General features: G+C 41.2%; 1 protein-coding gene across 4 annotated transcripts in view; it reads left to right on the forward strand.

Annotated features, from left to right (window-relative positions):
- arid1b (AT-rich interactive domain 1B) overlaps positions 1-27,594 on the forward strand; it is a 193,486-nt gene that overhangs the window by 75,904 nt on the left and 89,988 nt on the right. For all 4 annotated transcript variants that reach the window (XM_086049680.1, XM_086049681.1, XM_086049682.1 and 1 more), the window contains exon 4: positions 2,102-2,209. In XM_086049680.1, the coding sequence (XP_085905806.1) occupies positions 2,102-2,209 (108 nt within the window). The remainder of the gene's footprint in view (positions 1-2,101; positions 2,210-27,594) is intronic.

A 27,594-nucleotide genomic window follows, 5' to 3' on the forward strand; every position in this document is an offset into this window, starting at 1 on the left:
AACACGATATGCGCTAGCTGCCAGGAGTATTGCCCAAATACTGCAGTCTAATCACACAGCAGATAAGGTTGAGGAGGGGAAAACTGATTTTAAAAGTGGAATAGTGAAGACGTGTGGTGCATAGATGTGCTGCTGTGCATGTATGTATGACGTGCAGCGCCTGCCAAAGTTTGTGTGTGTGTGTGCAGATGTGGCCATGTGATCCTTTGCCTATCAGTTATCGCAAATCCTTCCACTCAGAGCTCTATAACAAGTTGCCATTGTGCTGCTGACGCTTAACATGTTGGACGAACGACCTCAGTAGTGAATAAAGGGAAGGAAGAGAGGGAAGGAGACGCTGATACGAAGCGAGAGGCAGAGATAGGGAAGGGGGGGGCAACACCTCCGACAATGGAGAGAAAATTGCATTACACTAGATAGGCTTGTGATTACAGAGGAAAAGAAAATGACTTAGATTGAACAATAGGACTGATTGTACGTGTGTTTGTGTGCGTGTGTGTGCGCACACGTGACTGTGTTTGGAACAGTTAAGGCATGACTGATTTTAGGGGTGCGGTGTGCTGATGGGCTGCCAATGTTTTGCCCCTGGATGCACTCTGTCTATGTTTTAGGGTGTACATTTTTTGCATCATTGCAGGTCCATGCTTGGGATTTGTTATGTGAATTCTGAAGGAGTGAAGCGTTGCGATTGTCGATTAAGACTACTAAAAGTCAGTTGTACCGTGTGTACTGTGAAAAATATAAATATGATTACCATTGGTGGATGGATTCAAATGTATTCAATTTTGGGTTGTATTTAACCCATTAACTTATGTTTTAGTATTCAGCCAATCATTTGTAAAAATAAAAAATAAAATGACTTAGCCGCGTGGGTATTGACCAATAGTATTGATTTGTGGAAAAATGTGAAATTAACCAAATTTGGCTCAATGCCAGCAATATTTACTTTACGGTTTAAAGAATTTTTGAACTGCTATAATTAAGACAAGGATATTAACACTTGCCAAAGATCAAACATTTAGCCTCTTTACTAATTCTAAATGAAAGAATTATTTGTGCAGTAATATCAATATTGCAATTATTGAGCATTTATTGTAGGGATGTTAAAAATAACGCGGTAAACGTATTCCTGCAAATTCCATCTAACCTCTCTTTTTTTTTAAACGCACAGCCCTTTTTTGGGCAGTTATATGCTTTGTCTACTGCGCTTTTCCTCCTATGCACACCTTTTGGGGGTAGTGTGTTGCACGCATACAGAATAATGTAAAGTAAATCGGCACAAGAAAGAAGGAGGATTGAAATGTTTGGATAGAAGGTGACAGAAAAATAATAAAGCCTCCGTGGATGTAAAAAAAAACTGATTTGGGTAATGCTGCCTCATGGAAGGCCAGGATTGACTATATAGACACTATGAAAAAACAACAAGTAAAACTATGTCGAAGTTGACATAGTAAACACGGCTGTGATGTCAATGGTCAGAGTGGGGGGATTTGAGGGGAATTAAATGGATGGCAAGGTATGGGAGGAGGAAGGAACTGGAGAGAAAAAAAAGAGGATCAGTATAAGTTAGTTGGTACTAAAAAAAAAAATAAGATGAGTGAGGAAAAGGAAAAGAGGTTTTGATGAGGGAGTTTAAAATTATTCTTAGGTTCAGTGACAAAAGACTGAATCTAAACTTAGACCAACTTAAAAACGGAAACTGAAAGCGACTGAAACTGAACGATAATATGTAAGGATTTGTGTGTCAGCATTAAGATGGTGACATGTATTCAAATGTTAGAATGTGCGTAGTTTATTGTTGTGTGTTTACTTTTACAGTAACAGTACAGTACAAAGCACAATTCATTAAGTATAAGTTACAGTTTCACAATGTGTGCCCATCTTGAATTTGCAATAATGAATACTGTATAATTGGGAGGATAAGCATTTGGCCACTCATGATAAAAACTTAAAAAATATAGCAATTTCTTGTACATTCAGAACAGATTCAAAATGTGTGATTAATTTGTAATTGTAATTGTGAGCTACTGAAAAATCCCAAGAATACCACCATTTTTTCCGACCAAAAAACTGTGGTTTAAAAGACTCTCTCTCATTTAAGGATGCACAACAAGAGAATTACAGCACCAGAGGTCCAGGCCCGGGGAATTCTGGGAAGAGCAACAACGAGGATGGCGTCTCGTCCCAGGACCGCCCCTCCAGTCTGCCGGTGAGTGAGTAACAATGCTGTGGCCCGATAAGCCAAACGGCTGAAGACAACATGACACATCAAAGAAATGCTCTCTTCCACATCTTGAAAATACTTTGTCAGTGTTTGTTTGTGTGTGTGTTTTGTGAGAGTCCTGTAGAAGAAAATGTGACTTTAAGGTCTTCCATTTCCTGCATTTGTTCACTTCTAAGTTCTTGTGCAATGAAATACGTTCACCTCATGGTCTGCTTTGTTGCCTCATGTTTGTGTTTTGCCGGCATCCATAGCGAGGGTGGAAGAGGCATCAGTGGTCAAAGCATCATGTGTTCTCTCACAGATACACCCACAGGCACAGAGAAGCATATGCACGGTCACAAGCTCTCGTGCTGAAGTGCACAGTCACACATGGAAACCCACGCGCACTGCCTCTTGGCATTTGGGCTCACTCCAACTTGTTAAATGGGCTGCCTGCAGGAGTAATTGAGAACAAAATTGGTGAGGCCAGGATGGTCTATTAGTTTGGTCTGCTTTGATTTTTTTTTTTTTTTTTTGCCGAAACTGATCAGTTAAGTGTGGCTCGTGTGGCTCTTTTGCATTCTGAAGAATGGAGTGAAATAACATTTAAAAATCCTTTGGCTAAAGTCTTGAGGTGTCCAGCGTTTGCTTGGAGGGAATGTGTAAGCATGAGATGAAGGGTATGCACTTTTAAATTAAGAAATGAAATCAGGACGTTTAACATCGTTGAAGCTGATGTTGGTTGCGCACACATACACGCACATGCACACACAAACACGCACGCAGAATGCAAGAAATGTTGAATGCAGATAAGGACTTAAAGAAGCAGGAAGATGTCAGAAGTTGTGCATTCTGTCTTTGTATTTCCAAGCTACATTCCATTTGGAACATGCGCATTTTCAAAACCCACCTCTGCCCTCATCACACAGTTTGTCATCTGTTCCTTCTTTTTCCTCTCCATTCTGCTTTTCTTTCTTAAGTCACATCATAAATGCAGCCCCACTTTTCCCTGCTGCACTGACAAATGGCCTTTATGTAACTGAGTGAATTTGGAGCAAGAGCGCCACTGAAGTCACAGGGGCAGAGGCTTTTAATTCGTTATAACAATACCCTTTGGAATTTAACTGCAGTTTTCCCATCCACTATCACGGTTAATTGTTTGCGCCCCTACTATATAGCAGTATTTCAAGCGATCGTTTTTTTTCCTTTTTCAAAATGTTTATAGTAAAAATGTAAATGAAAATATGGAGCCTCAAAACACGATACCATGTTGCAGTTTTATCGTCGCCACGGGCAGAGCTGGGCATACCACCTATGTGACGGACCGGTCCGACTAGCCGGCTATGACCGACGCCCATTTTGTAGGTGATAAACGAAAGACGGGAATTTTTTTATTTTTAATTAACGGACGAACCATAGTCGGAAGCCCATTTTTTCCATCTATGTAATGGTCTATTTTCACGGTGAGGTTTCAGTGGCCGCGGCGAGGTTTCCGTTTCCAGTTGGCCGTGGCCGAGGCTTCTGGGTCCTAAAAGGAGACTCATTTAGTTCAGTTGCGGTGAGGCTTCCATTCCACTGCGAGTATTTCGTTTCAAATATCGCTCAGCGGGGGTGGGGGCGTGCTAGTGGTAGTTGGTCACGGGCCTTCTCTTAGTGTGCGACAGGCCGAACGAATACTTATTAAAAAAGTGGGTTTTAATAAGTTGAAGTATGTTTTAAGACGTTTGAATGTGTTTAAAGTGTGTGGGATAGGTACAGCTCTAAAAAGTGTTTTTCATATGGTCTCTAATTTTAATGTTCATTTTCATATGATACACAGTTTTCAGTAGTTCCTTTATAAAAGATCTCCAAATATTCTGTTCCACTTTTCAGTATCGTCATTGCACCAGTTGCAGCAGTATAGTGCGGTTTTGTGTATGTGTGCGAATGTGAGCTCAGTGTTCCAGTCGAATTTAAGAGTCGGACATGAAGAAAACGAGAAGAGCCATTGGATTGGATCACGATGGAGGGCACAAGCCATGCTGTGTTTGTGTTACTTATTATGGTCACTGTGGAAATCGCTGAGCTGAAGTGTATTTGCTTCATGAAAGCGTGTATTACCGCATGATAAAGATACGTTTGTTGTGATCGTTCCATTGATGTTGCATTGTTCTCTGTCAACCAGTCAGCAGGCTACAATCTAGCTCCACCCTGTATATACTGTACCAGTGTGCTTGCTCAAGATGGTATGCAATACGGGCGAGTTATTTTGGTACCCTCCACAACTTGATGATGAAAACAATTGGATACTGAACCAAACTTTAACGCTTGGTTAAAGAGCAAATTTGCTTGGCATTGCTATGTTCTTCAGCAAGCTGTCATGGAGCAGTTGCAAGCGTTTTTTTTCTCTCCTCATCGCTCTTTTTCTCCCTCTCTCGCTCACGTTTGATGTCAGATCTAAAGCTGCTGTCATCTCTTCTTCCTCTTTCTTTGGCAGGTGGGAGGGAGAGCAGGTCGGCAAAGTGTCATGTTGTTGTTTTGGGACGCGTCTGCTGTGTGATGTGGCGGGATTTTTGAAGAGAGACGAAAGGGAACTTTTGTGACTTACCATGAATGCAAGTCACAATGTCCCATGGGTATTTAATGTGTTATACTTGAGCTAAAGATTACTATTGTCTCATTGTACAGTGTCCGTGCTCTTGCATTGTTGTTGTTGCTAAAACCCACTTACTGGTAATTACTGTAAAAAAAAAAAAAGTGAAGAAAATTGCCATTTTTGGACATACGTCATACCCAAATTTAAAGAACAAATCTATTTTGAAAAAAACATACACTTAGCAAGTGGACGCCGTACCGTGACGCGGAAATTTTGCCAATTCGACCTCGACGCCCACTCAAACCGTGATGCCGAGCTGAATATGTGGCTCGACAGAATTAGCGTTCGACCCATGTCTGGACGGTAAGAAGCCAATTCCGTTCTGCTAACCTCGTCTGTTTCGCGACCGAAAGCTAATCCTGCCTGGACAGCTGCAGTGGTGTTAGCTGTGGTATTAGCTAGCGGGAGCTTACATCTATGGCTGCCTGCCTGCCTGTAAAATGTCCAGAAAATACAACCAATCGCCACCAAAATTCATATGCAGATTTTTACTCTTGTCCACTTCAACTTGTAAAAATAAAAAATAAAAATGTCTTCACAATAGTTAGGATTTTATGACAGTGATAGTGGTTTTGCCTTATAGAATCTCACATGTGATGCCAATTATTCAATCAATAAATATTGTGCAGATCGCTTTTATATTTTCACAGATTGAAGTGGAAAAGAGTAGGAATATGCATATGAATTTTGGTGATGATTAATCACCGTTTCATACACTTGGTGACAGCGAAACGTGAAAAACCATGCCAGGAAACAATATTACAACGCTTGCCTCCTTCCGTCTGTGACGTGGACAGGCTGAGATGGAGGAAAACAAGCCACACACCAAAAGTGTGCATGCCAATCTGTGGTAAAACTCATCAAAACTCAATAAATAAATAATAAAAAATAATCACTATATATTATTTTAGGAGGGGTGAATTTAATGCTGACATAATTTTACATACAGACCTATTACGGTATATATATATATATAAGTGCCAATGTTTTGCCCATTCAAGTGTCCCTTTGCGGATATCGGCATGACAATTGCCTTCACTACTGTTTATCTGTCCGATAACACTGTTTTCAAATTCCATTCTATCTTATTTAGTTGACAATGCTCAAATATGACATTTACAGTAAATCAGTGGCTTAACTGACTTACTGACTTAAAATGTGCATTTTTAAAATTGTTTCCATCCAAGCCAACACAATCACATTACCGAAACGGTTGTCAATAAGATGCAGTGCAGTTCTACGCCATTGCAAAGTACAGCCATGCTATATATGGTTAAAAGCAATCCAATATCTATTAGAAGAGCAGGACCCAGCAGCATTGAAACTAGAACATGTGCATAGAAAAACCTTACTGCAAATGTTTTATAAGCGGTGTCATGTAAAGGCATATCTTTTGGGATTTCCCCTGAAGTATGCTGGCTTTTTTCTGGAATTTCACACAAAGATATTTATAAAAGTTACAAAGACACAATTGACTGGAATCATTTTCTGGAGTCACACAACTTTTTGTGCATTATAAATGTATGGTTTAGTGAAATCTGTTTTGAATAGTTGTTTTTGTTCGTCTTCAGGATCCTGCGGGGCAGGGACACATTTGGTAAAGAAAAAAAAAAAAGTCTGTTCACTTACAATGGAATCTAAGAGATCAACTAGTCATTCCACTGCAGGCCATATTTCGAAATTAGTTTTCTCACAAAAGATAATGGAAATTTGGCAAAACAATTGCCCTTCTGTGGTGGCATCCAAAGAGCACACGCAAAATGCAAAACACACTAAGTTAATCCTCACTGAGTGGATGTCTCACAACATTTACTGATCCATGGCACTGGTTCCGATTTTACTGCGACAATAACAGTTTTGGATGAACACTACGTTTGTGTTTCTGTACAACTCGAATGCGTGACGATTTGAATTTGATTTAACGGGAGTTGCTCCATTTTCACAGTGCCTGCCCAATATTGGGCCAGTAACAGACTGTCTACTGACCTGCTCAGCTATTTCCTGCTGTGTGTGCTCAGTGATTTAACTGTTACTGCAAAGTGAGCAAGAGCAAATTCTCTGTGTCTCGTCTAAAGTTGCAAGACGGTAACAGTTCTTGCATTGCAAAAGCAGTTGTGTGAAGAACCCGACAGTCAACACACACACCCTTGTTCCAGTCACTACATGTTCCCAGCTCTCCAGCGCTCCCCTGACAGCCTGCCAAGATGCCGCGCCGCCTCCTATGCTCCGAGACATGGGAGTGGATGGCCAGCCATGTGGAAACACAGAGTGAGAAGGGGGTGAGGAGGTGAGGGAGGATGGGAGGCAAGAACAGGACAAGGAAGCAAATAAGAGGAGAGAGAAAGTGTGTGAAGCGTTGAAGTGAAACGCGGTTATCTTTGTGTCACTTGTGTGGGGTGACGCGGATGCTGAATGCAGGCCAGGGGGTTCTGGCAGCAGCATGTTTTTCACTCACATACTGAGTTAAATATTCCTGTATGTCTTTTTGTGCTCATTTGCCCCACTTAGATTTTTTATTTTTTTTTTCTGTGGGAAAAAAAGTGAAAGTCAAATACTAACTGTCCCTCCCACTAGTGTCCAGCTCGCCCTCCTCTGAGTGTTAGGTCATGAATGATTGACAAGACACAGCTGGAGAGGACAGCTAACCTATACTCGCTCTCTCCTCTCTCTCTTTTTCTCGCACCTCAATCAAACACGGGCACACGAACACATCTTGGCGCACAAACATGCATAAGTGCACCGATGCACGTTCTGCCGGTTTCACGCGCACTAACGGACGCAAGTGCGGCGAGTGTGCGCATGCTCTATCAGAGCGTGTCAGTCTGCCTCTACAATATGTGTCCTGACTGGCTCAGACACACTGCTGTGTTTTATTTTAGAGTCCCCACTCCCAGGCAGGCAGACAGGCAGCACACAGTAATGTCATCCAGCAGGGTTACATTCAGCCTCCACATTAGCTCACACTGGGGGAGTGCATCAGGGGAGAAAGGAGTCGAAGGGATAGCGGAATGACACAATGACATAGTCTCCCACTACATTTCTCATATAGGAATAACTGGGGTATGAGATGTTTCTTTGATCCATTTTTATGGAGGTGGGGCGTGTGAGAGAGAGAGCAGCAGTTGGGCGGACACAGAGACCAAATGTGCCCTGGATGCTGCCGCCTATTCTTAGAAGGTGCAGCAGCGCCGAAGGCCACAGCAGCTCCCGGCCACGGACACGTCGCATGTCCGAGAATAGGAGCGCTAATCTGAAGCTGCTTTCGCATGGAGAGGAATGCTCCCGGTCACACCACAGAACCAGAAGCAACTTGCAAACCGATGCTCTTTAGTTACTTAGCAGTTTTGATTTTTATAATTGTGGCAAACATTTTCATGTAATGTCATGATTTGGACTTGGACCACAGGCTTCCTTAACTTTGCTTTACTGCAACAGATCGCACCCTGAGACTCACATTTTCTCATGGTCATCAAGTCACGGCCCAATTTTAGAGAGGTCAAAACAAGCACATATATTTGGCGAGAACCCTTGCAAAGACGCATATGTCATCTTCCTTAAAGGGGAAGTTGACCCAAACATATTTTTTTCATGTTCGATGCAGGCCCACTAGTTGAAACAAGGCATTCCGGTTAATATTGCGTTTGTGGAATATAAGTTAAGCAGCAACATTCACCCGTTTTTAGAAATCTCAAGGGGCGGCCATTTTATCTCAGTTGCTCAGGGTTCCGATAAAGACCAATCATGGCTCAGCTTCAGAAAACAGGCGAGCTGTGTTTTAAATTGTAAAACTTTTCGTCAACATTTCAAACATGCCTGCAGCATATTTTGCAGTTTTGTGAACGAGAGAATATATTTTACAATTATAACCGGCTAACTTAACTCACTTCTTAAACCTTTAAACCGTGCTTTTCATCACCACAGGCCCGCCTATCATAATACCGCCGGTCAGAAAAACTCGCTTCATAGAAAATGCAGACAGTCTAGTTTCACGCTTGCACGCCGGCCTGTTTTCTTCTGCTCCTCATGAATCATTTAGCGCACACACGGTTTCATGTGAACATTTCTTTTTCCTCTTCGAGAGCGGTGAACACGTGTTTTTGCATGGGCGTACAATGTGTCCCCCCCTCGGCTTGGCATTATAGCTGCGCCGGAAGCAGAAATGATCTGAGGTGAAACTCTCTGCCACGCCATCAGCATCCCCTTTTTAAGAGTTCACATGTCAGGAGTCCAATTAGAGCCACCGGCCGTTTGGATCCACGGCTGTGTTTTTTTTTTTTTTTTTAGTAAGAACATGATACAAGTCAGGTTTGAAATGAAGAAAAGTTGAAAAGAAACCAGCCATTAGTTGGGCCTTTCGACTTCTGTGTTGACTCTGAATGCCTCAATGTGCAAACCCACCGCTGACACTGCGCTCCTGTGGAGGAGAGACACACTAAAAGAGAATATCCCAATGGGGATCTGTAAAATATTTTCTTTTCTGAAGGCTTTTTGTTGTATCTTGATGGCTAGACATGGCTCTACCTACAGGGAGCTCTGCTGGCCAGTGCAGGTTGTTAAAGCAAGCTGGTAACACAAGGCTGAGCAGCAGTAGCAGGGAGACGTGGGAGGTCATGTTTTTTACCCAACTACCCCTGACAGGCCAGCTGGAGAGAATGGTAGAGAGAAGTGCGTGTGCGCGGGTGTGTGTATGCTTTTGCATTAGAACAGCCCCAGTGTGTGACAGACTTCATGATTTGAGACTGAGGGGAAATGGAGAGGGATGAACTTGGTTAAGAAAACACTCGTTTGGTTCCACTGGCGCCTCTCCACCCGCCACGGGGGAGGAAAGAGGAAGAAGAGGGGAAATAAGGGAGTGCAGACTGATGAAGGAATTAAAAGTACCCAGAATAGATCCTTTTTAAAATAAATAAATAAATAAATAAATAAATAAAAATACATGTCTGTGTGTTCTCTTCATCAGGTTGGTGTCCTCTGACAAGGCTTGTTTCTACTTTGTACCTACAGTATAACAGATTTGGTAGACTGGATGAACAAGAACGACCTAATAAAAAAGTATTACCCCGCACCTCAATTGCATATACTTGATATGTAGATTTCATATTCAGCAACGCTAAAAGGCTTCTGGCTCCAAGCTTTCTTTTTATGAATAGTGATTTTCTGTCATTACTACATTAATTTTTAAATTTGCAGTTAAAATGGTTTCAAATGTTATTTAGCCAGTTTGAGGAGAAGATTGGAAACATCAATTTTATATTCATTAATAGTTCGGACATGGCAAGTATCCATTAGTAAATCACTTTGTACATCTGTGCCTGTGTGTGCGTGCGTGCACAAATGGCAGCGTTTGAAGCTTTGCGACATAGCTTTCCTACACCCTGGCACTTCCTCTAGTTTTTCCTATTTTAGTTACAGCATAGAAATAGAACATGAAACAGTGGAAAAAAATAAGAAAGACAAGCTACAGCTCCCCCTTTTTATTGGTATCTGCTGTTTCGTGACCTCTCCTCCGCTGCTTCCTCTGCCTCACGTCCACTCCTCTCCTCTCATTCCATCTTTTCCTGCCTTCAATCCTCCACTGGGTTTATTTTTATGTCTGCTCTTGGATGCCTGGTGTCCCAACACATTGGCTAAAACGAAGGAAGGATCCCACAGAGGACTGAAGGAGCACAGTTCATGAATGTCGAGGGGGCGGATGGACGAAGGAGCCACTTAGAGGAGGAACTCGGCTGTCATCGGCATGGCTCCCTCTGGCTGCGAGGAGGCTGAAAATACATCTGACTTTGAATTTAGGGGCAGCAACAAGACTAGCGTTGCTATAGAGAGAAGAAATGTGTGTGCGTGCACACTACATGGGAGGTTTATTATGCATGATCCACACTGTGATGAGTCCTGATGGCACTATATAGTGCTGCTATTAATCTACTGTCATAAAATATGGGTGTGCACTTGAAACTCCTTCACACACGCACGCACGCACGCACGCACGCACGCACACACGCGCACACCAACGCATGAATCTAAGCTGAAATGCATTCACACGCAAACACCTTACTCACTCACGACCCAGTTCACAGCTGGATTCCAGCTTCACGTCGAGCCTTTTAAAGATTAAGATAAGGTTTTTTTTTTTCTCTCTCTCTCATTATCTTTGAGAAGGTTTAGCTGGCTGCATACTGTGCTCACAGGCAAAACGCAAGTGAAATTACACACACATACGTGCAAAGTTGCATAGATTGGAGATAGCCGTGTCGGGCTTGTTTGAGCTGCTAAAAGTGCGCAGAGTTTTGTGAATATTTTCATGTCGTTTGTTTCAGCAAACACTTGGAGAGAGGCTAAGTAGAATCGGAAAGATAACTGGATTAGTAGGGGTACATATCACAGTGTATTTTGTGGTACAGTGTGCAACGTTGTGCTAAAAATGACAGTATCAAGATACAGCCATTATGCGATAATTGTTGTCTTGGAAAGAATCTACATCATACATCACAATATCTATGTCACTTGTAGGAGCAATATTCTAGTGTGTGTGTGTATGTGGTATGTGGTGTTTAGTTGCCATGGCAATGCGCAGGTGCCTGGATCACATGACAGGAGGTGGTGTACTTTAAAGAGGCGTGCTTACCAGTAGTCAAATGAAGAAAAGGGAGCTGGCTCGACGTATATTTTGTTGAACGTTACGCTACGCTTACACCGTCGGATTGCCTTGACGCGATAACGTCTACATGTGACATAGTGTGTACACAAACACGTCGAGGGTGTATGTAACAGTAAAAGGCACCGGTGTATTAAATCAGTCAAAGCGTATTTAGAACTCTGTGCTTCTTTTGTCAAGCCGGCATTACAACAAGCAGCATGTCAGAACCGATGCTGATGTGAAGTCGCTGAAGAAAGAACACTGTGTAGAAACTTGCTACGGTCTTCTTTCACATAAAGCATAGATAAAACAATGAACAGTTGTAGATGGTAAGTATAAGAGAAAAACGTTTGTCGGTATGAAAATACTGACGTGTCATGTTAAAACATGTCAATTACATGTCGCTGCAAATGCCTCGTTTTCCATGATCCATACAGAAGGAGAGACAAAAAGAAGAGGAGTAACAGTTAATATGAAATGGAGATTGCAGAAAAAAGGACCTCATTCAATAATAAATATGTAGAAATGTTCTTACTCTCCGCACAAGTTGAGACTATACACAAAATCACCGTCAGATTTATGACACCCCCAAAACATTTAATTTCCTTCATTTTTATCCCATTTTCAAAAGGTATCATCGGAAAGCTTGTTAAACACTAAAATTGACAGCATATGATAATTATGTTAAGTGTTTAAAAAAGTGTTGTTAAAATACGTAGGAAGAAGTCAATAGCGCATATGCAGTTGGTGGAATTGATTAAGTCAAGTCAAATTAATTTTTACTTTTTGACTTTTACTAAAGTAAAGAAGTTGAATCAGTACGGTTTCCAGACTTTTTACACAAGTATCTACTTTGACTTCAAGCGGAAGTCAACCGGAAGTCAACCCAAACATATGGACCAATCACGGCGGACCTGTTTTCTGAATCTGAGCCGTGATTGGTCGTTGTGAGCAGTTGTGATGTCATTTTCAGTCGACAGAAGACAAAATGGCTGCCCCAGAGATGGCTAAAAACGCGTGCATTTTGCTGCTTAACTTATATTCCACAAACGCAAAATTAATCCGAATGCCGTGTTTCAACTAGAGGGCCTGCTGGGAACATATTCCTGAAAAAAATATGTTTGGGTTGACTTCCGTTTTAAGTATAGAGTACTTTTGCCACCTTTGCCACACTATCGATGGTCGTACTATCACAAAAGCAGGGGGCGTAAGTGAAATGCTTTTGTCTCTTGAAGGGAGCAAGGAAAAGGCGGGAGGACAACGTGCTTAATGAAGGAGACAGGGAAGAAGGATTGAAATGCGGAGGGCTTTTCTCCCGGTGGCATTCAGTCCTGCCTTGATGACTGTCCAGTCCATTTCAGCGTGTTACCGACCTGCCAGCATGATTACTAACAGGGCTTGGCACTGAGCTACTAACTGTCCAATGGGACCAAAATGGCGCTTGAGTAACATTTGCTTTGGTCACACTGAGTCACACGGCCATACTTACTTGTACAGTATATGTGGTCACAAACACTCACACACACATGGTCGGAGTCAGTGATGTCACTGATGGGCCATTTTTGCAGTCTCATTGCTCTTTTGGAGCTGTGTGGCCATCTGTCAGACTTGGCTAAGCGATAAATTCTCACACACTTCAAACACAAACGCACACGCCTTCGCTGAAACTGTGAGATACAATTCTATTACCCGCTGTTATCATCAACCTCGCACCTCCATGCTGCATGCAAAGGACACAGAACAGCCCCAACTGCTGAGATTATTACAAGAGTTGTCTTTCCAAAAATAATAATGCTCAGCTTTAACTGACACTGTCAGAGTGATGTTATTTAGGGGTGCTCCAAAATCCGTAGTTGTACCTCTAAAATTGAACATTTTACACTGAATCCATGTATCGGTATCAAAATGAGAAGTATTATCTTTATAAAGGCAGACTATCAAAGTTGTTGCGGTCATAATGATTTATTGAACACCCTTCAAAGTCCCCAGCCCTAACAACATACGTTTGAACAAAGAATTCAAAGATGCGTGTACATTTGTTTTCATTAAATGAACATATCTTTGTCTAATTGTTCCTATGTTTCTATTTCTCTAGCTCTTTAGTTATTACTTGTTATAGCTTCACAATATTTTACTTTCATTACTTATATAATGATGCATATTTGAACTGCGGCTCCACATTTGTTTTGACAGAAAGTTGAAGTGATGCCCAGCCATATTTACACAATTTCATCATTTTGCACACAAACACAACGCTTTCATACTCTCTTACGGGTTCATTTGCTTGTTGTTACTTTGCATAGCATTTGTCTTAATGGCTTGTGTTTCATAATGTGTCACATCCATTAGCAGCCACGTTGCTGCCACATCATGCCTTATTGGATGGGCGAGAGAAAAAAAAAATAGACCAGACGTCAGGATGAAAAAATCAGAACAAGAGATGGAGAAAGCTGTCTCTGAATTGAGTTACAGCCGATATGATTTGTTGTCTCTCAAGTGTTTCTGTCTCTTCTCGTTTTTATTCCTGATTCTCATCATCCTTCGCCCTCAGGGCTTGGGCTGTGTTTAGCCCTCTAATGAGCCACCACTGTTTCTTTTTTTTTTAGTTGCTCATGCATTTTGGATGCAAGGTATATATCATACCCTCAAATTGTCATTTGCATCCTGTTGTAGCCGATTCGTGCGGAGGGTTTGCTTGGTGATAGCGGTTTGTTGTTTGGCACAATGGCCCCGTCTTGCCATGTTGTATACTCCGTGCCTATTCAAAATGTATCTCACTGCATGGCAGCTTTGCATTTGACATGATTGCTCTAAAAGGGCAAGCATGTTCTGCAAGTAAGTTGTCATGTGTTGCCAGGTTCGACTTTGCCTGAGTCATTCTTCTCCTACAACTCCCTTGCAGTACAATATATTTTAAAAACACATACAAGCACTCGCACTTATGTAAAGAGTGTGAGAAGGTTATGAGAGCAATTGAAGGCTAGGTTTGAATTTTTGGGGGACCAGTCTCTGCTTTCAACTTGGGAGGAACACCATGATTGTGCCCCAGTGCACTAATCAAGGACCACAAAGACATACTTGGATGAGTTTGGTGTGGACCAACACGAAAGCCCTCACTTCAACCCCATCAAGCAGCTTTGGGACGGACTGAGATTTTGAGACATCAAGTTGCCTCCAACATCTTGTAGAGAGTTGAAGCTCCCAGCTCAGAAATTCCATTCATTTTCACTTCCTCTTCTTGTGATGACCATGGTCTCCTAGTCTTTTTCTCTGTGGACTTCCTTGTACTCTTGCATACGAAAACTTGAGCTTTCTTGCTGAATTTGCACTTGTTTGCATATGTGTGCTGGTTAAAATAATGTGGAAATTAAATTTACCTTGAAGTGTCCTTCTCTCTCTCTCCTCACCACCCTTGTTTTTTTGTTGGTTTTTTTTACCTTTACTTTGAAAACACTGCAGCACTCAGTTCAAAGCGAGACACCCGCACTTGCATGTGTGTGTGTGTGTTCGCATTCTATGGGTTGAGATGGAACAGAGCGCCGAAGGAGAAAGACCTGCCACTGTACTCCTCTAACATCCCATCTCCCCACTCCATCCATTCCCATCAAAGAGGACCCTGGCTTAGTGAAGCACTTGTCCTTCCACCATCAAGCCCCTCATCAATGAAAAGCAACGTGGGGCAGCGAAAAGGGGAGGCAAGGTCAGCAGCAGGAAGGAACGAAGGATAGGAAAGAAGTCCTTCTTGGGGAAGGATAGAAATGAATTGATTCAGATTGAGAGGGCAGGTGCCCGAGGTGAGGACGTGTCAGAGAGACAGAAGCGTTCTCATTTGGGCTTGGTGACCTTTGACATCCTTTCCAGGGCGGGAGGAATTGCTGGGGAAGGGAAAGAAAAGAGATGGGATCCTTTTGATCAGAAATCCATTCTCTAAGAGGGAAGTTTTAATGTAGGAACATGAGGGCGCGATGGAGCATATGTGCATGTGTGACATTGATGGACGTGTGATATTTTATGTTTGGCTATTTATTAGTGTTTACTTATGATGCAATAGTTGAGGGCACATTGTATATTTCCATGTATGTGACTGCGTGTCCGTGTGTGAGGAGAGAAAATGTCAGTCGTGTTGTCTTTGATTTTCATGCAGGAACAAAAAAAAAATCTAAATTCTGGAATCGTTAGGTTGACAACATAAAGTCTACAGCTCCCTTGTCCTAAATGATTCAGACATATTTTTCTTTGACTTTGAATCCTTTGAGTGATAGGGGCATTATCCTTCCATCCATTATCGATACCATTTATACTCACAAGGGTCGCGGGCGTACTGGAGCCTATCCCAGCTGTCTTCGGGCAGTAGGCGGGGGACACCCTGAATTGGTTGCCAGCCAATCGCAGGGCACAGAGACAAACAAACATTCACAATTTCACCTAGGGACAATTTAGAGTGTCCAATCAACCTACCATGCATGTTTTAGGAATGTGGGAGGAAACCGGAGTACCCGGAGAAAACTCACGTAGGCACGGGGAGAACATGCAAACTCCACACAGGGAGGCCGAAGCCAGGATCGAACCCACGACCTCTGAACTGTGAGGCGGATGTGCTAACCAGTCGACCACCGTGCCGCCAGGGGCATTATTAAGTGCAATAAAAACAAGTGGGAGAATAATGTGTTTTTACAGTACAGGATAGAAATTACAGGATTCCGAGCTAAGACGTGAACCGCATCCCTACTAACCGTTTCTCAAGTGGATGAATAATGAGATGGAAGTATTTGGCAGACAACAGCATTCTTGTACCCGCTTACGCAATAATTTGTTAAAACGGTGAAAAGATATATAAATGCACAAAACACAGTACAGTGAAGGCCAAAAATATTTGGATGAAGAGAAATTGCCTACCTGTATTGTCTGGCCAAGAGACAGTTGAGGTCGCCTCATATTTGTCTCACTCCATTTTTTTTCTCCTCATTCCTCCCATATCGTATATTGTCCACCAATTTAATTTAAGTTCTCCTTATGGGGAAAAAAGTCCAGGGGAGATGGTTCATTCACAACGCATTTACCTCATCATCTACTTTATTAGTTTACTTGTCTGTGCTTGTATTCCATATTCCTTCTGTCTGCAAGTGCAACTTGATTCAAAGAAATGTTGTCACACCTTTTCTCTGCAAAATATTATGAAACTAAACACGTGGCTGTTAGCACAAAAGAGGACTAATGAAAATAGTGATAATCATTTTGTCTGACAGTGAATCCCAACCTTTATTGTGCCCAGGCACGTGTTTTATGTTTAAAAAAATCGCACAGCACACCACCAAAAAAAAAAAGATCACAAAAGTGGATGTATATAATTTCTAACAAGCTAACACTAGACGATGAGGCGTGCATAAGCATTTTTTTTTCTGTCAAGGTATTTTTTGTGACCAAGCAATTTTTATGTAAGAGCATTTTTCTTGTTTCAAGCATTTTTTTTCTTAAAAATCTTAAGGTTTTATAATTAGTAAATGCGATTTTTTTTTAGTAGTTATGAGTAAATTTAAAATAAGAAATATCCTAATGCTGTTGCTATACACTAGTTTTAAGAAGTTGGTTGGTTTTTTTGCAATTGTTTTAAGAAAAAAATAAGCCACGTTTCCTTAATGTCAGATGATTTTGCTTACGTTATGTATCTCTCTATGAATTTTTTTCTTGTTTTAAGCCCAATTCTTGCAGAGTGATGCATCAATTATGGCTGTAAATGCTTAGTCAAATTGGCTGAATCTTACCCCCATGCTTATGACATCCACTAGGGGCATATTTTTATGGGATCTGACGGTTGTTATATGATTTATTATGATGTACTGACCAGTGTATTTTTGCAGTAAAATGCACAAACAATTTCCAAGGGATTTACAATTTCTTCTTGGTATCATCAGATAATTCTCATGCTGCTGTCGCAATGGTCAGCGTCTTGACTGGTGTAAATAGTGTCATTGTAAATCCCCATACTTGACGCACATCATTAGCGTGAAGCAGTCAATGAAAAGGCCAGACACAAATTCCTCTGCAATGTGACGTGATTTGAATATATTTGCGTAAAATATGGGAGGAAGATTAACGCAGCTGTAGGAAATAATCGCACCTGTGATTGGAAAAAGGATTATAGATCCTGAGCCTGCTTTAATGTCTGCAGGACAGCGCAGGACGCCGCTCGAACATCAGGCAGTCACTACTTCTGCCTTTAGTTTCTTAGTCAAAGGGGAGTTTGATAGTAAGATTTCCGTACGAAAAATATCTTTTTGCTCTTTAAAACTGATTCATACTATTGAGGACATCATGCAAGTGTACCTAATTTTTGGGTGATAAAGGTTCAATCAAGACACTACATTTCTGGCATGTTCTTTTCTTGATGTGCTTACTGGCAAACTTTAACCCCTTATGAATGAAGCATAAACAGCAGAAAACACATGAAGGCACCAGTTTTGCATATGGCGTATTATACCTCTAACTCTGTCTGAATCTTTCTCTGTGTGTCATCTTCCAAGCAACACAGCCTGCATCCCACCCTCAGTCGCGTCCTCCCGCACAAACGCCGTCCCCTCGGGATGGCAGAAGTGGCGGCGGCGGCGGTAGAAAATGTCCAAATGTTGCAACGTAAACAAACAGGCAGACAGCTCTCTGTCTCTCCCTGTGAAGTGATAATGTGTTCCCCTCACTGTTTTTGTTCTCATGCTAATGAAGTGGACCGCATTGGTAATCACTTTCAGAACCTCCGCCAGGGAAAAGGAGAAACGGGCAAACGGCAAAAACAAAGGCTCAAACGAATGAATGCTGAGCGCTTGTTTGTGTGTTGGGGAGTGTGGCAAGGAAAAAAAAAACAAACTGTGTGACTGTGTTTATAAGATAGTCTTCAAGTCCGCCAGCAATGCTATGGCATAGCTAGCTATCGTGAATGGATGCAGGGCCAGGTAACACGTCGTAGCGGGTGCAGGAAAATACATAATACAATGAGCAGTGTTTTGCTGTGTGTGGTCTCAGCTCTTAAAGGGTGCATAAGATCCTATTACAAATATTAAGTAGCATTTACTTCTGAATGCTTTGTAATCATGAACATCTAGTCACAAATAAGCTTTGCCTCAGTATTTTCTAACGAGACTGTATTAGCATAATACAGCAAATAAAGCACTGTGCAAAGCACTCACTTGGTGCGTTCATGACCTTTTTAACAGCTGTCAGTTTAGCGCGCAAATAAAGGTCAATACATTTTCCAGTAACGGTTTCCAGGATTGTGCAGAAGATACATAATTGTTTTTCATTGACCATACAGGAAATTATTTGGAACATTTTACCTCACTGACATCAGTGGAACTCTCCATCCCCCAAAATCAAAACTGAACGGCTGACCTGTTTTCTGAATCTGAGCCTTGATTGGTGGTTGTGAGCAGTTGTGATGTCATTTTCAGTCAACAGAAGACAAAATGGCTGCCCCCAGAGATGATTAAAAACGAGTGCATTTTGCCGCTTAATTTATATTCCACAAACGCAAAATTAATCCGGATGCCGTGTTTCAACTAGTGGGCCTGCTGGGAACATAGTCTTGAAAAAAATATGTTTGGGTTGACTTCCGCTTTAAGATGCTGACAACAACATAAAACTGTCTGGATGTTTCAGCTTCAATAAACATCTGGACCTTGAGGCCCAACAGTTAGATGTATTCCTAAAGCCATTTAATAGTTACTTACACCTGTGTTGTATGATTGCTCCTGTGGCTTGTAAAACAGCAAAACTGACAACAGGTTTGAGCAGAGGTGGGCATTCCTTCAGACTGACGGACGCCCGTTTTGCTGACGATTGACGAATGACGGGACACCTCACTGGCGGACGTCCGTTTTTCCGACTTTTTTTTTTTTGTCCCAACTGAGGGACTGACGATTACAATTCAGTTCGTCACGAAAAATGACGTTCGGATAAATGATGGACGGGTACGACGACAAAAGACGGACCAGCAAAATGTAGTTAAAAAGCCCACCGCTGGATTTGAGGTATCAAGCCAAAAAGAACTCATGCATGACTTTTATTGTGCTGCAAGTGTTGAGGCTTCTCGTGAGCTGTTTATTAATCAGGGAAAGTTTGAAAAGGAAGGCAGGTGCGCATATTGTATTCGTGTATGGCTTTGCTCTAAACGCTTCATGCTGCATAAATATACTGTATATACTTGTGCTTTTTGTTCATTGGTCGGTGTGTGTGCAGGCTATTGATTGTACTGGGCCATTATGAACCGACAACAAGACACATACATACACGTTTGGCAATGCATACAAATGTACTTGAATAATACATCGGGCTGCAAGTGTTTCTTTTCTATAGAAATAGAAACATCTTTCTCGTGGTGTTTTACGATTGTTTGTGGCAAATTCTTTCCACTCACCTGCTGTAAAAGATTCCCATATTGGACAAACTGTGTATTTTCATTTCTATAACATCATGAAGAAACTCAGAAACGTTCCCTGTACGTTTGCCTTTAGCTCGGGTGAAGAACTTGTTAGCAAGCAAATTGTCTGTGGTTAGTGCAACAATGATCAAGGCTTTCATTAATGTTTCTCCTTCTTCTGTAGCGCATTAGAAGTTTGCGGCGGCTGGAGAATTACGTTACACACATTACATTCCTTTTCTTCATCTCGCTCGCCCACACGCGCGCGCGCGCACACACACACCTGCTGTGCCACCGGCGTGATGTTCGTGTCCCAAAGGTAATTAGACGGAGGCTGTTGCATGACTGAGCTACAACAGCTCAAATACCGGGAGTAACTCTGTCTCACCTGAATGGAAGGAACACCCTTTTTTTTTTTCTGTGGGTGTGTTCTTCGCGATGGCACATGGTTATAAAGTGTGTTTGACATGCTTTTATGTATGTGTCTCTTATCACCTGCCTGCACACAGTTCTTTCGACATGGCTGTGATCTCACTGATAAACCTAAACAACAGGGGCATATACAGTATGATCATCGTCGTGGGGATGTGCTGTCTAAAACAAACACACACACACTTACACAGAGGCTGAGACGAAACGCTAGACGCGTGTATTATGGAGGAGCTAACATGACAAGCCTGTTATCTGCTATGCTCTTTATGAATATCACGAGATGGTCTTTAGGATAGATGGCAAGCTTTGATGATGGTTGTGTCACTGCAGTGACATTTTGTCAGTTGTGTACACACACGCGCTCAACGCAGCACTACATAATACACCGAGATCAAACGCGAGCACAATCACAAACGCGGGGATTTTCGTGCAAGCTGTCGCCAGCTTTCTCGCACGTTTCCACACATTTTTTTGGGGGGGGGGGGTAAAGTGCGCGTTCGTTCAGACTCACACATGCGCAGACACACACATTTTCCAGCTCAGCATTGTGTGTTAGCGGGTGCTGTGTTCAGCCTACTGAGTTTGGCTCGTTGATCCTCTTCCTGTTTGTGTCATCTCTTTTCTCTAATATGTTGAAAAAGACACGCCAACTGAAGGCTAAAATTGAGCTCTCCTGACTTGTAGATTTCTGATGGGTCTTTCTCATCAAATATCTAACTGATTTCCCTTTCTTTGGTGTCAATTTGCTTCTTAACCACCCACCAACTATATATTTTTTTCATGGACTGATTCATTTGTATTTTTTAAGGATTAAATTGGATATGGATAAGCAGTTCAGTAAATGAATGGATGATGGCCCATGCAAGCACAGGGAGAACAAGCAAACGCCACATTAGAAGGCCGTAGCCGAGATCCAATTGGCAAGTCTGAGAACTTTGAGGCAGACGTGCTAAACACCAGTTCAGCGAGTTATCTTATGCCCACCCTTGGTAATAAAAGTATTTTGTAGGATTTCACACCATGGGTGACACCATTTGTATTATTTTTTTTCAAATATGTTTAATAATAACAATGATGACAACAAGCAATGATAAATATTTATTGTATTCTTTACATTTTCATTTTCAATAAATTGTTTGTTTATTTGAATACATTTAATGTGTGTTTTCTACAAAATGTGTATTTTATCAACAAATGCAAAAAAGGTAACAGAAAACTGCAATTAATGTTAATGTTATTCTAAGGAAAAATGCTATGTTGGGATATGTATGTCTTTCTTAGTTTTTGGGGAAATGTGATGTATCAAAGTAGTTGTGGTATCAGTGATTACTCAAGAGTTGAGTACTAGTGTCGGTCTGAAAAAAAGTGGAATTGAACATCCCTACTATAAATCTCTCCTAGTCTTTACATTTTCAAATGATCCCTTCCACAAAAGACATTCACAACGTCCCATAATTGGTGAGCTATTTTTAGAACAGGCCGCGGGGAAACTCATGTGCTCCTTGGAGGCACCATGTTGATGAACCCTGCTCCAAACACAACTCTTAATCAATTACTTAATGAATCAGGTCCAACACCAGTGACCTCTGCCCTCACAAATGTTCTTCTGGATGATTACAAAAGGATTCCCACAGACTAGCTCCAACAGCTTCTACAAAATCTCAAAGTTGCCACGGATGCAGGGTGGACCAACTAAGGCTGCTCGATTATAACTTTTTTTTTTTTAATCACGATTACTTTGGTAATAATTGAAATCACGATTATTCAGACGATCATTTATTTTTTTGGGTTCAAAACAAGAAAATGTTTTAACCTAAAAAAAAAAAGGACAAATAAATTTCTTTGCAACACAATGTAAGTTCCTATTGGACCAAACAAAATCGATCAAATTAGTTGTTATAAAATGAAAAAGATGTAAATGTATGAATCTAAGTATGATTTCTTTGCGCAAATATACATAGTGCGTTGGATATAAATGCGTCTTAACAATCGTTTTTTACGATTATGTCAATTTTGTAATCGTGGAGTGTAATAATCATAATTGTAATTGAATTTCGATTAAATGCACAGCCCTAGGACCAACTGCATTATATTTTTCCATTATCATTCCCTGATGGTGATTATGTAGCCAAACGTGTTTCTCTGTAAAGATATACTGTAGGTAAGAAAATATTCATACATGTGTGAATGTGTGCCTATTACTCTGCCATTATTTGCTTGTTTCTTTTGTTTGAAGTTAATTGATAGGGGTTATATGTGCATGCACATACACATAATAGCTTCCTTCCCTCCTTTCTCTGCTCAGTTTCAAGGCACACTGAGCATAAATGGAGAGAAGATCCACAGGAAGGAAAAGAAATAGAAAAGAGAGAAAAAAACTGCCAGGTTGTTTGTTCCCACCTGTCTCCATTTGCAAGAAGAAACAAAAGCATGAGAGTAGAAAGACAAAGGCATGCAGACGCCTGGGAAGACTTGAAAAAGAGACCAGAAACAATAGGAAGAGAGGAGGGGAGGAAGAGATCAGATATGCGTGTAGCCCCCAAAAGGCACGATGCTGTTTGAAGCCAAAGTGCTGGAACAAGCGGCGGCGTCAACTTCATAGAAATTGGGTCTTCGGGTAAAGAGGCTCCGTGGAGGGAGATGTTGGTATACTGGGAACGCTGGAAGGGAAGGATCATCACGCATTAGACAGCCAAGAGTGCATGCATACACACGGCCACATTTCCTGCCATAGCTATTAGATATGTCAACAAGATGAAGCTTTTCCCATCAATTTGATGCATTTTTATACCATCTGATGTATCGTATGCTCTTTCCTTATTCGTTTTAAAAGACAAAAGAGAAGAGAAAGCTATACATTTCAACGAAAAAATTCTGCCTTTACAACAAATATTAATGTTTAGTTTTTGCCTGGTTTACAAAATTCCAGAAATTTCCAAAGTGGGGATGGGAATTTGATTTGATTTTATGTGGGAATTGGCAGGAATTAACAGGAATAAACTAGATCCTTGCAAAACTGGAAGAAAAAAGCATAATCCTGTTTTAAGACAGGCCGATGAATGAAATAATAATGTATAGCATAACAGTAATGTATAGTATAATAGTAATGAAAATGCAGTTGAAATTCTACCCTGAGACCTGCATGTTTCAGTCACATTAACGCAGGACTCTGATCAACTTGAAAACTACTCAATGCGACACTTGTATTTACTTATTTTAATTATTGTGGTCAGAGTTTAGTGCTGGAGTATTGCATCAAATGAAGATGTGTCGTCATTTTACTCCTTTCACAGCTAAGAAAGGTACGTGAAAAAGAAATGTTAACTTTGTTGTACCAGCTGATTTTAGAAAATGTACAATTTGAAGTGATTTTGTAGTTCTATTCTATTGTGTCTACCCAATCATGGCTTTCGTATTCCCCCCTTCAAATGGACCATCGTGGTGACTAAAACGTGTTTATTTTTTTCACAGCTTGTCTGCTTTCAGTTGTTTTCACTCTAGATGAACTTTTTCTCACAAAGTACGTGTCCTTGCGCTTAAAGAAGTCTTAGGACAAAGTAGTGAGAATAAAGAAACCCAAAAAAGAAAAAAAGGGGAAGGATCACAAGGGAGAAAAGACATGATTGACATGGATGAGTGAATAGAGAATGAAAACGAAAAGCCATTGGAAGAAGTGAGTGATAATAACAAGTGAGGGAATTATTAAAATGTCTTTAAGGGGGATAAAAGCACCAAATCATTTTCCAACACAAGTAGGGACCGGTCGGGGAAGAAAAATGCATTAGCTGAACACGGTTTTCAAATGGGAAGACGCAGTACTGCTGGTTTTTACCTTCCAAAAAAATAAATGCACGGGTGATGTTTTGTGTGTTGAAAAAGCTCAAAAAGCCACTGATTGTACTTTCATCTCACTCTTTCTTTAGTGCGTCTGTGATCTCAACTCTGGAGGATTTCACTGCAGCGCTTTTGAAATGATGTCCCTGTTCCCCTTTCTGCTTTGCTTTTCTTTTGGCCCGCCACTCTGCGTCTGTGTGCCTCGTGTGTGCATGTTACATGCCTGGCCAACAGCAGCAGCTATACAGATGCGCCGATAGGAATCTAAAGGAGCAAAAGCTCAGAGGACCAAACACATCCACAATGTGACAGCAGGGACACGTTCATCCTGGGAGATTGAGAAAGGACACGGTGATGCATCCTTGTGAGACGCAGTTTAGCACTCTCATTAGATTCGCACAGAATGACAAGTTGGAAGACATGTTTCAGTTGCATCCGTGTTTTGAAACACTTATACGGGAGTGTATGTTACGAAATTGTTCACCCAGCAGTAAATCTTCGCTGCCAGTGCAATGATCACTCCTAATCTAACGGTCATTGTTTCCTAAAGACACCACTCAACCTTTCCACTATTTATATTTCATTTATTTCAATTTAAATTTTTTTTTTTGAAAGTTCTGAGAGATGGAAAATATGAATACGAATAAGGCACGGGGGGTGAACGATTGAGTGTGAGGTAATGGATATAAGGAGCGGAGGGGGCTAAAGAGGAGGAAAAAGCTCTACAAGAGGGCCTCAGATACATTATTTGCCAATTTGAACGCCTATCATTGTCATGGCCAATCAAAAGGCATCTTTTCTATCTTCGCATGAAATCTCAGTGGCTACGTTTACATGGACAAGATTTCTTTAATCAGAGTTCAGATTAAAATTATGATCGGATGCACTGTTTTCATGGGCGTTAAAAATATTGATCCGATTACGCATCACACTTTTGATCGGAACAGATTATTCTGACATGGGTAGATTGACCAAATATGCCAGAAATAGTAGTAGAAGAAGAAGAAACCATAGCGACTTCAGTGTCAACAAAACATCGCTCTGTCCATTTCTACATTATTTCGCATATTTTTCCCAATTGTGCTGTTACGTTAAGTTAACACTTCCTAATGGAGCAGCAAATGTACCAGTTCAGTCTTGTGCCCACCAAGTCTTTTGCTTGCTCTTCTTCTTTTTTTCTTTCAAACTTTATTGACTCTAACAACCAACAATACAACACTCACTCTGCTTTTACTAGCTTCCGGGAATAACAGAAATGCACATACAGACGTCACAGACATGCGCGGTTATAGACGGTTTGTTCCGAAATGACGGAATAAGTGTTTTCAAGCGTGCTGATCAGATTAGCAATCGACATAAACTACCTCTCTTGTTTGGAATAAAATCTTGATCGCAGTGGTCTTGATCGGGTGAGAATATTCTGAATGGGGTGTGTACATGAAGCATTTTTATTACGATCAGGCATTTAATCCGAATAAATGTATCCATGTAAACATAGCCAGTGTTCCAATCAGATTCTGAGTACATCATTTTTTATTCTTGAAGAAAACTTAATATCAGTCGGGTCCATTCGGTTCTTAAGTTAACACTACATTTGTGTGCGTGCGTGTGTGAGTTTGTGTGTGTTTTGTTAACTAATATTAGTAGGAATACACCTTGTCGTGTGCTTGCATTAACATACACACAAACACACGTAGTACATCTGTTTCCAGAAATTCACATACCCTGGTGGAATTTGTAAGATGCGTACCATTCTTGAAAGAAAACATGAGTGATCGAGCAAAAGACATTTGTTTAGTTGTTAATGTGATTCGAAGTAAACTATAGAGTAAGACATTTCAGAAAAGTACATTCATTAACCTAAACATATGGATAATGAAAATTCAGTCATTTCCAAAAATGACCAACTTTCACAAATTGTGCCAGGGTATGTAATTTTACAAGCACAATTGTACAAACATATACACACATACTGTACAGAGAGTACTGTATTTTCTGACTCATACTGTACAAATTTGCATACCAATCCAGTCTACGGATTTGCATACCAATCCAGTTTTACGGTGGATTTGTCTAACTTAAAATAAGTGACTAGCAAAATAAAGTGATAGTTAACCACGTGAACGAGTCCCTCACAAGTATGTGCCTTGATGTTCTTTGTGCGCTCTGCTTGTCCCTCTGAGGGTCCATATCAGGCCTTATCTCAGAACCGTGCATGCCCACTCAACTCTGACACTGAGTATGCCCCCGCGCACACACTGGAGAGTGCATCCGCACATTATTCACACTAAATGACTAAATGCGTGCGTCTCTGCTCTTCAATGGTTCAATGACGCTGAGATGTGACATTGAGAAGGCATTGTAAGGCTGTGCAAGTGGCTGTAAGGGACGTCTGTGGGCGCTGCTTTAGAGATAGTGCTGTCATGTGTCAGCCGTGAATTAGAAAGTGTTTTATTTGAGATGTGAACTTGCTCATGTGAAAAGGGGGACCTTACTAAATGTCAGAAAGAGCTTTCCTTAATATTGTGATGGGGAAAAAAATGACAAAAATAAAATATGTGATCTAATTTGGGATGCACACTTATGTTTACTGTCTTAATTTTGTGGCCTCTAATAGATACGGTGCCTCATTTAATTGCAGAGTGCAACATATGCTTGAACAAAAACAAAAAAAGCCTCAAATGTCTCGCCTCGCCCCTCCCACCTCTCATAAAAACAATGCTTGCATAGCAGACATGGCATCTGTAAAGCTAAGAAAGTGCTGCTGTGAACTGCCTATTTTTTCCAGCGCAAAAACATTTTGTATTAATTTTAAGTAATATAGTATAATACTGTATACCAAAGTACAATATATTATCATCGATGTCTGTTGACAGCCGTGTATGGGTCAAAATTGTTACAATCATTACCAAAACATCTATATTGTCTGAATGTTTAATAACTGGTGGTCGACTGGTTAGCACGTCCGCCTCACAGTTCAGAGGTCGTGGGTTCGATCCCGGCCCCGGCCTCCCTGTGTGGAGTTTGCATGTTCTTTCCGTGGCTGCGTGGGTTTTCTCCGGGTACTCCCACATTCCAAAAACATGCATGGTAAGTTGATTGGACTCTCTAAATTGCCCCTAGGTGTGATGGTGAGTGCAGATGTTTGTCTCTGTGTGCCCTGCAATTGGCTGGCAACCAATTCAGGGTGTCCCCCGCCTACTGCCCAAAGACAGCTGGGATAGGCTCTAACACGCCCCGCGACCCTTGTGAGGATAAGTGGTATCGATAATGGATGGATGTTTAATAACTAGCTGTCCCAATATTTTTGTTCCTAGATTGAATGAAATTAAATGGATGTTCTAGCATTAATAGTTTACTAAGTCTTATTTATTTCTCTGTCAAATGGAGATTTTTCCTTTGTGAATATGTGGGTCCAGGGTGGTTTGTCATTTTAACGCATATGTTAA

The sequence above is a fragment of the Filicampus tigris genome, chromosome 13 (assembly GCF_054856515.1).
Source record: "Filicampus tigris isolate MCC_2025a chromosome 13, RoL_Ftig_1.0, whole genome shotgun sequence".
NCBI lineage: Eukaryota > Metazoa > Chordata > Actinopteri > Syngnathiformes > Syngnathidae > Filicampus > Filicampus tigris.